We start from the raw sequence: 11,130 nt of genomic DNA, 5'->3' as shown, positions 1-11,130 counted from the left end.
TGATATAATAGATAATTAATAATTTATTACTTCGATACTTGTAAATATTATATTATATAATATACATATATAATCAATTATTCATTGGAATAAGATTGATGTAGATAACATTTATACAAATCAATATGCTAATTTTTAATTATGATGAGGCGTGATTTAGAGTCAATCAGTAGGTACCGTGTAGTAGAAATTGGGAAGATTGTTTTTTTTAATCATTAAGAGATCCTTCGATTATTCAATTCAAATTAGATTGATGTAGATTATTAATACAAATGAATAAAATTGTGATAAGGCGTGATTTAGACTCAATGAGTGGTAGAAATTGATTGGATCGTATTTTTTAATCTCTACACTCATTAGAAAATCCTTCGATTATTCAATTGGAATTGAATCGATGTAGATAACAATTGAAAAAATTAATAATATTGTGATAAGGCCTGATTTAGTACCATTCAGTGGTAGAGATGAAATAGCTCATTTTTATAAATAAAAGACTATAGTGCGGTCCACGTTATAATGACAGTATTTGATCAACTTTGGTTTTGCTATCCTAGTCTATCATTCAACAAAACCGGTGGTACTATCCTTTTCTAGGTCCACAACGATGCCAATTATGTTTTTGACAGTGTAGAAATATAATTGATTAATGCAGAGAATCGGCATCGCTATTCTTCTATCTTCATCCACTGCCATTATAACGTGGACCTCACTATAGCAGTTTATTTCTCAAACTTCAAGGTTCAAATTTTAGGCTACCAGTATCAATACCTACTATTACTTGTAATAGTAGGTATTGATACTGGTAGCCAATTTGACAATACTTGAGCAACTTTTCAAAGTTACTCTGACAACTTGAGTACCATACCTTGAAAGTGTCAAAGTGAGTAAGCTAACTTTCAAACCAAGAAGTTTGAAGAAAGTCTGCAAGTTGTTGAATTATAAAACATTATTATCTGATAATCGCAGTTCCTGATGGAATAAAATTGATAAAAAATGGATGAAAAAATGAATTGATTAAAAAAATAAAATTGATGGAATTGAACAGATCGTGAGTTTGAATCTCTCTTGTTTATAATATATTGCACCATATACTGTAAAGAAGATAGCATATAAGTTCTATGCTATATTTTCTCTATGATTGCATCTAGTCATTGCGCTCAGGCTTGTCAGAGGAGCTGGAGGCTAGTGGCACCATGGAGACACCAGTGGCCGAGCCACCGTACTCGCCGGCGTGAATGCCCATCGCCTCGGGTCAGTCCGGGTCGTAGATGCAATCTATGCGAAGCACCAGTAACACGGCTAGCAGCGTCAGAGTCGACAGCACTAGTTGAATCACTGCCACCAGAAACGATGTGTGACTGTCTCTGCCAACAAACACATTATAATTATATTAGTTTACATAGTACTTTCAAAGTATTTTTCAGTCTTCGTTGGTTATTTAGTAGATTATACATTATGAAAAATGATTGGATAATACAGTCTCAGTTTTTTGTTTGAATAACCAAGGATAAATCACTCACGGTCACCAGAAACGACGTGTAATAAAAAAAAACTAAAAAGACTTGGAATTTTTAACCACTCATAATTTTTTTTGTATTGAAACTTTTTGTCTCTTATAGCTTTTATAGCTTAATAAAAACATGTAGTACCCTTTTTATTTAAAGCATTTTAAAGTTTTGAAATGTTGTACTTGAAATTTAATTCAAACTTGACTTTGACAATGACTACGACTATACGCCCCGTTTCGGTATGCCAATTTTCTAACTCCAGCTGTTTGAAGTCTAGAACTTAGCCAAATCCCGAGCTCGGAAACCGGCCCTAAAATGTTTTAAATAAAAGAGGTAGGAACTACATTTTTTTATTAATTTTAACAAATCAGCCCATGCAAGTGAAGTGATCTTTTGTAGCTTATATAATTTATTGTCTTTGCAAACAAACATTAGTTTATTCTCTATTGTAGTATTTCATAATCTTATTGGTTGTTTATTAATTTGATAAAATATGTGGAATAATCGGATGATATAAGCTACTCAAAATAATAATAGATAGTCTCCAAGTTTTGGCAAACCAACGTATCTGGAGCAATATTACTATCTATGGCGGGGGGGGGGATGGCAAACATAATCAGGGGGTATGGGCTGTCATGATATACTTCCCAAGGAAAGGAGGTCCAGGTTTTTTTCCACAAACATGTTAAATATGTAGCCTACTTCATTTTCCCTATTCAAAGTTTCAATACAAAAATGCTCTGAGTGGTTTAAAATGTCAAGTTTTTTGAATTTTGAATAAAACAGAGAAAATACAATTTAGACGTGGAAATGGAGAACCGAATCCTACACAGTCTATAAGATACTTGAAGGTAATATTCGAGCATATACTCTGTGTGGCAGTTGCTACAGGTACCATACTTTTGACTAGATTTTAGAGCACTAATAGATAATATATAGAGCACTAAAATAGTCCATGGATTTACAAGACGTACAGTAGGCTTCAAGGAATTAACAAATGTAATATTCTTGTGTAGTTTCGGTATGTGATGTATAGAGCTTAGATTATTGAATTTCCACACTGTATTAAAAAATAACATAATACGGCAATCGCTCGATAACATGGGATAGAATATTCATGGAATATTCAAGCCGAAGCTGCAAACGAAAGTCGTTGAGTTTTAAGTAATTACTATCACTTGAATTTGAGAATACTGTAATTCAAAAAGAAATTCCTCCACCACATAACAGCATTATTTTCCAAAACTCTTATTTTTATTTGAATTGTAACTTCCAAGTTATTGAATTGTTGATTCCGGTTCTACAGTTGAATTTCTGAGGAACCTTATTCGACCAATACATTTTTTCTTATAAGATTTCTCTGAGGTGAGTTCAGAATTTGAGATAATAATCTACTATGAAACTATTTTTAGTTCACCTATTAGAGAACTCACCTTGAATGTTTAACAGTTAGTAGAGCTTGTACGAGAAGTAGAAACTGTAAACCACATGCTATTGCCCAGAGCAGGGTGAGGACAACTGCCAGAACAAAGTTGGGCCCCAAAAAACGAAGTAAGGATCCCTCTCCGCAACTGGATGATCTATAGCCACCAAAGCCTCTGCTTGTTTGGATACTCGAGCCTGAAATCAACCACGAGTTATGAGAACTAATTATTCATGATCCACCTATCCACCCATCGTGGATAATATTAATCATCTCACACCTTAAAATGTGCAATGAAGAGTATCATTATTTCATCATATTTATTCATGTAATATTTTACAAATAGTTCAATGTTCAAGACCTATTTAGAATAAAAATAAAGCCGGCAACGGAGAGGTACCGGGTTCAATTCCCGGTCTAGGCACAGTTTTGAACACTTTCATTCTTCTAATTTCCTTGTGTTATTTAAATTAGTTCTTCAGTCAATATTTGCAGTAGCAGAAATCCTTAGTTCTATTTGTATAGCTTTCATTGGATGTTTGAAATAAGTATTAAACAGTAAAAATAAATACACTAATAAACTTCACTCAAGCCCTTCATCATTTTAATGAACTGGACATTGTTGTCAGAGATGTGTAATAATATTGTTCCATGATAAAGGGAATATAATAAAAATGTTGTTTATTTTATTGAAAACTTTGGAAAATTATTATTCTACTAATTGAGAGGGATAAGAATTGAATGGTCCTTCAAGTTTAGACCGTCCAAAGAAAGAATTCAGGTTTGTTCAACTCACTGTATTGAGAAACTGTACTACATGTTACTTGACAGTAGAATAGTCTTGATATAGTACATTTTAGTCGCACTTATCTGAATTCGGAATACTTTTAATAAGCATGTTCTGTGAATGAAATACTATACGGGGGGAAAATGAGCATTACCGTAATTAATTTTCTATATTGAATTCCGTTATTTTTTTAAAGTTGCATGTATTTTTTTAAATGGTTATTTATTTTATATAGTTATTTAATGAAGATTGTTTCAAAATCAATACATATTGTAAAAGTTTATAATTATTCCAAATTAAGATAGGTAGTATTGACTGTGAGTTAGATAAAATTACCGTAGTTCATTTTGGTAATCTTTGGATGAGAGGAAATTTTATAGATTTTTGAAAACATTCTTTCAATCCAAAAAAGAATATTAGACTACCATACAGGATTCATGTATTTGGCTCCAAACAGAACTGCAATAAAGCAGTATAAATAGAAAAAAATATTCAAATTTATTTTCTCAAAATGAAAACAACACAATCGATAAATACATCCAATGTATGATTTAAGAATAATAGTAAACACACACTAGGACTCCAATCAATACGTAAATACTTGAACTTGTGATAATAGGATAGGATATAGGGTATTATAAAAGTATATAAATCTTGAGTATGAATTCTATAGGCTGAGAAGTAGGAACAAGTAGAATCGTGCTGCATTGAAAAGTAAGTGTTTTGAATGAAAATCAGTTTCTTTGGCGAGTTTTCTTTTAACGGCGCCTCTCTGCGTGTGACCCTTCTCCGGTTTCATTGCGGACAAGGAATGATTGGATGGAATTCGATTTCAACAGAAACCAATTCCTGGGCACAATAGAAGGGGAATCAGGCTGGCAAGTGCACTACTGTGCCGAGTCCCGAGTCCCGTCCACTTGGACAATGGAGAGTCCGCGATTCCTTTCCTAACTGCGCAAGCGCGCATTCAAAGCTGACATTTTCTGAGTGCCAGTCTCTAGTCACACTCTTTCAATCCATTTCAACAGCATCTCTATATTATCAGTATGCAACGCAAACAAATAAATTGTACCTTTATTAGAATATATACAATCTGCTAGGAGACTGTTTATACCCTAGAGTCTAGAAACTGATAATTATCAACACTATCAAGTCTGTGAAGTTTTTCAGAGACTCATCTATCAAGTATCAAGTATTAATATTAATCTTTTCATTCTCCAAGTAGCTATAATACTTTTTCCTTGTTTTTCACATGTACCTTTTTAATAAAGGTATAAAGACATAAATAAATAAATATATATATATATATATATTAGTCAGTAGCCTACATATATACGTCAGTATACCTCAACTCTACACATAATTTGGATTATCGCATTTATATCACCTTAATATCTCAACTCATCGCATATGCGCAGAGTCGTAAAAAATGGATGAATGTTTTAGATAAGTAGGCTACCTGTATTCAATTAAGAATATGAACTGTATAGGACATTTCATACAGAAACATTTTTTTTATTTAGCTGTAAACACATAGCTGTAGTTATGCTACTCAATCTGCAATACTATTTATATATGTATGATTTAAAAAATTGACATTAATAGTAATATGCACTAATATTTCAATCAATCCATAAATTCTTGAACTAATAAAATAACACGTTTTCAATCTGACAAGATGGGATATATGGGATTACTGAACTCATTGTGGTGAGCATTCACATTAATGATAATTTATTCCTGCAAATGTATATTCGTTCTTTTTTGAATAGAAATTCACTTGATTTGAAATAGGTATATGGTATCTATGACTAAAGAACTGCAGTGACAAATTAATTATTTACAACGTCTAATTTATGAGACAGTATGAGGTATTACATGAAAATCAAAATCAAAGTACCCTTTCAACATTCATTTTTCATTTTTACACAACATGTTTTGAACTTTCAAGTGGTTTGCAAGTGTGAATGAACAAACAACGGTGAATATCGTAATTCATGAACTAATAATATATTTCTCTCATTCACACTATTTGGAAATGACTTGGAAGCTCTAACAATGTTGTATAAAAATATAAGTCAATAGGGTACCAACTTTTTTATTTTAAATTTTTACGTATACGTGCATCGTGCAAGTAGACCTAAATAAGAAAGTATGAGACTATTTTAAGGGAATATTGAAGAAACTGAAATTAAGTTAAATTACATTGTACGTTCATAGAAAAGTACATGATCTCTCTGTAGAACAAAAATACCTCTCATACATAGAGTGTCAACTCGAGAATTAAGAATGACTTTCAACAATGACCCTTACCAATATTGTTAATCTGAGGCCTATGAATTAGAATTTGAAGCAGTTTGGTCAAATGCCTGCAGTTTCCACCCAAATAGAATGTAGCCTATTGTTAATATTGATGAATATTGGAATTTATGCAATACAAATATAATTATATTACATATGGATATTATTGAATGAATTCTTTATTCTTTATTGATTCATACAATAAGTAGGCTACGGTACATCATGAAAAATGACAGGGAGAGAAAAAATAAGGTAACCTTGTGCTATTCCTCTCCCAAATTTTGGTAGAGAGTTAGTAGGAAGAAAACTTCGAATATTCTTTCCAAAGAATGGACATTGATATGTCCAAAGCTCCGCCAATTTATGTAGATGCATAACAATATTATCTATTTTATCTATAGTTATTACAAATTGTTTTTTTATATTATATACAGCTCAATAATTATTTTCTTAATTTATTTTTTTGTAAATTCATCCATAATTTTGCTGTATTGTAAGCTATTGTGTATAAGCCAGTATATATTGTAATCTACATAAATAAAGTACTCAATCAATCAATAAAAATTCATATAAGGTTACACATGATAAGTTCATTCTTACATGAGTAATTGAAGCATGAGGACAAATATTTTTGACAGGTTTATCAGAGTAGAACTCTATGATACATCAACGCTAACAACTGAATGAACTGACATCGTGTCACCTAATTATCCTGGTGGTGGTTGCTGAGTTGCTGCAGTACCATACAAGCACTACAACATGAACGAGAATAATTTCAGCGATGAATACTGAGCAGTCACCCCAACATTCCGAGTGCCAAATCGTCGATAATTATGCATGAAGTATAGAAGCCGATGGAAAACCTCAGCCTCTACAGTAGGAAATCGTAAGCGATGTGGAACGACACGAATAAATTGATTGGCAGTAGGTTGTCAACATTCTCCCTCTCAACCACCCCTATCACAACCAACCTCTTCACCTCCACCCCTGACAAATTCCATTGCTGTCAACATCGAGCAACTCATCTGCACATGCTGGCATTTCGACCAATTACTTTTCCCATTTCCACTTCATTAACATTAAAATGCGAACTCTGTCAAGCGTATGAATGAACTCATTTTATTTGACCACTGCGATTAGCTATTGAATTTCACAATTTACAACAAAAAATAAACCTATTAAATAAACCTACATGAATATTAGTTTGCTGGTAAAATGAATTTTAGTATTTGTGAAACACCGCCGCCTTAGAGTGACTAACTAATTTTTCACGATATATATATATAAATATTAATATATCAAACAATTTTCATATACTATATGGATGGATAATTAACGTTTGAGACTCCCGATCACTTATTGTATTTTTTGTTTAGTATTATTCCTAACTCTGAATAAGATTAATTAATATATTTCAATGCTTACTTAATATAGAGTATCAAGTTTATTTTATTTTTAATTTAATTTAGTTTTATGATTTGAAGTTTTTGAGTTTTCCATTTTTTCCAATTTCCATTAACCCTATACCACCCCATACTCCTCCTTAGTTCACCTAATACCTCACACTCCTTTTTAAATTCCTGAAATCCTAGTTACATGACATTTTTTCCCCTTAGTTTATTGTTAAAGTTAGCATTCTATTTATGTATTTTATTATTTGTAGGCACCTGCTGTAAAATCTTTTAGGTTTAGCGGGACCAATTTTGTAATGCTTTTTACTGAATAAAATGATTGATTGATTAAATATCCATATTCTCAATAAATTCATACATTGCTCTCTAAGATAATTATCATTGCAAATAACTAGAAGTGTGCGAACAAATTCCCTTCTATCTAAAAATTCTTTCTATTTTTTGAGTTCACATTATATCTTTTAATATATACATGTATAAGGACAGCAATCAATGTGCGGAGTTTAATCTTCAAGATCGTTCTTCTGTAAACTGGAATTCATAATATTAAACTCCCTGGTCTAGGATACTTTGCATATTTCACAATACAATTCTGGGGGCTTGAGTGAGAGATGAGAAGTATCCAACTTAGGTGTAAAGCCAAGGGCAGTTCTTATATAAGAGAAGGCTTTATAGCATGGGAAATTTCATTTTCAGAATTGAAAGAATATTCCTCACTGTTCAACCGAATTTTTGTATATTTGTTCAAAAATATTGCAACAAATAAGCATAGGAAAGAGCAACTAAGAAAACTATGGAAGATCAGAGCTACGGTACTTTGAAACGGTTGAATTATTCAGTTAATCACAAATTTAGTAGTGATATAAAGGTTATCGGTTATATATATATATATATATATATATATATATATTATATATATATATATATATAGTATAACCGTCATATTTTTATTGACCGAGCGAAGTGAGGTCTAAGATTCAAGTCAACGGTTTGGCATTTCTATTAATGTTTGAATGTTCAAATGTTTATATGTTGCGCATTTACGGCGAAACGCGGTAATAGATTTTCATGAAATTTGACAGGTATGTTCCTTTTTAAATTGCGCGTCAACGTATATACAAGGTTTTTGGAAATTTTGCATTTCAAGGATAATATAAAAAGGAAAAGGAGCCTCCTTCATACGCCAATATTAGAGTAAAAAACTGGTGTGGCGCACTCACACAACTTTCCTTGCCGTTATGAAAATTGATCACCTGACGCTAGTGCTCCCGCGCATCTCAAGTCTACTATTCACAGATTTGAGCCAGCTGGTGACAGGGCAATAACGCTGCGCGAGGTCTGCTATCTCTTCATAGTGAATCATTTAATAGAATCAACAGTTGCCTGCCAACAGTTTGCAATAATTGGTTAATCACATTTTCTCGAATTTCGAGCTTATTTTTAATTTTAGGTGAAAATGTTACTGAACATTAATTGTAGAGATTCTCATGATCAATCTTTTCCACTCGAAATTTTTTATTTAAATTGTATCTGAAGTCTGATAATTGAGAATCTAAAATCATACTTTGCATAGATGGGGCGGGGCTCCTGAAATTTTTACAGATATGGGACTTGTGACAGTTGATAGACCTTGTCGATGACTATTCTAGGTATAACTTTAATCAAAATCGTAGGAGCCGTTTTCGAGAAAATCGCGAAAACCCCTGCTTTTGACAATATTTTCGCCATTTTAGAAGCCATCTTGAATTGCATTTGATCGAAATTGTTCGTGTCGGATCCTTACATTGTAAGGACCTTAAGCCGAATATCAAGTCATTCCATTAATTGGGAGATGAGATATCGTGTACACAGACGCACATACACTCACACACACACACACACACACACACACACACACACACACACACACACACACACACACACACACCACACACACACAACACACCACACACACACACACACACACACACACACACACACACACACACACACACCACCACACACACACACACACACACACACACACACACACACACACACACACAACACACACACACACCACACACACACACACACACACACCACACACACACACACACACACACACACACACACACACACACACACTGTCACGTTATTCTTTATATTTAAATAACGATTAGCCTCCTGCTTGGCATCAGTCAGTAGAGCATGAAATATTGATATATAATTATAAAAATTAGGTCGTGGTTTTTCAATAGAATAGTCTACAGTCTCAAAAATCTTTATAGGCCAGATATGAGCTTCCCCTATAACTCTTGTAATTCATTAAAAAAAATAAATATATATAAATATGATACTCATACTATAGTGTTGAGGAATTAAAATAAATTGCACACCATAAACAATTTGATACATATATTAACAAATAATGCAAAAAAGATCAAGGCAAAAAAATATAAAGAGCAATAAAAATATATAATATAAAAATAGAACAATAATTGAAATCAGTAAAATATCACAGGCTAAACATTATACTCTAGATTTATAGCACGAAACATTACCATGTGCCTTTATTTTAAATCATATGCATCCTTTTGCATGTAGCTGCGATATAAGCTTGCTAATACTTGTCGACTTGGACAATTCAATTAAAAATAGGTTCCTTAAGATCAACTTGATAAATTGGCAACTAATAATCCAAATATATATATAAAATTCTCTAGTATCTAGTAGATTTCTTTGTATTGAATATATATTTTATCTCAGGGTGCAAGATTCGGCACCTGATGGAATAAGTAGAGCAATTCATCTAGTGAATTAGAGCTACAACAAATTATCGCAAATTATTGCAAAAATTAATGATCATATGCATATGTTTAATAGCCTAGACTTATACTTCTTTGATTCAATAGAATTTTCAGAAATGTACTGATTCATTTACTCCTTTAATAAAATACCTTTAATACTATATTTACTTGCGCAAGTATTTTTTTATTAAATTCTTAATTCATAAGAAAACCCTTTCGACGAGCTAGCTTTGATTATTAGATAAATTCGAAGCACTAAGGGCGCCCATCACTAATTCAATATTTCTCACTCACGTGTTGAAATCTTCTTATAAGCCGCCGATGTCGATCCAACTCCTGGTGGTCCTGGAATATGGTAGCCGGAATCGTCTCTTCCAAGGGGTTACAAAATTATTTGAAATTGAAAATGACTTCTGCTTTATAAGAGCATCACAAAGTCCTTTAAGAAATTAAATAATTCAATCTAACTTTAGCTTTTACAAGTTATAGCAAGGTATTACGCTCTAAAATATTTAGGGTCCTCTCATGGTGGCATTTGGCTGGCGAGTCTCGGTTCTCCTTCCTCAATTTTTCAATTCTTATTTCCGACTTTCAAATTAACATAAAATTTGAATATCCTAGTCCTCCGCCATTTAAGGTTCAAATAGATCGTACAAAAATATCAAATTATTACTTAGGTTGTGTGTTTAATAATTTCTTTGCCTTCGGGCCATCTCTATAACATAGACTATACAATAATTTAACATAAATCCCAAACATTTATAGAAATATATATAAATATTTTTGAATTGGCATACTATTGCCGCCTATTAACTGCCATTGTGCTATTGGTGCAAATTGTTTCAGTATTCATGCGCTTGTTAACCTCCTATTTCCTGAATACACTTAATTATTTTTATTAGGTTTTTTA

General features: G+C 32.4%; 1 protein-coding gene across 1 annotated transcript; it reads right to left on the bottom strand.

The window, feature by feature from the left end:
- LOC111046298 lies at positions 1 to 4,079 on the bottom strand. The gene is made up of 3 exons (XM_039421961.1): positions 4,055 to 4,079; positions 2,942 to 3,128; positions 1 to 1,364 (listed from the first exon to the last, which is right to left on the bottom strand). Exons 1-3 carry the CDS (start codon positions 4,062 to 4,064, stop codon positions 1,253 to 1,255), a joined length of 309 nt encoding a protein of 102 aa, XP_039277895.1. The 5' UTR covers positions 4,065 to 4,079; the 3' UTR covers positions 1 to 1,252.
- Between the last annotated feature and the right edge of the window lie 7,051 nt (positions 4,080 to 11,130).

Source organism: Nilaparvata lugens, chromosome 2 (genome assembly GCF_014356525.2).
Source record: "Nilaparvata lugens isolate BPH chromosome 2, ASM1435652v1, whole genome shotgun sequence".
NCBI lineage: Eukaryota > Metazoa > Arthropoda > Insecta > Hemiptera > Delphacidae > Nilaparvata > Nilaparvata lugens.
The sequence above is the reverse complement of the archived record's forward strand: the minus strand, read 5'-3'. Positions and strand labels throughout refer to the sequence as shown.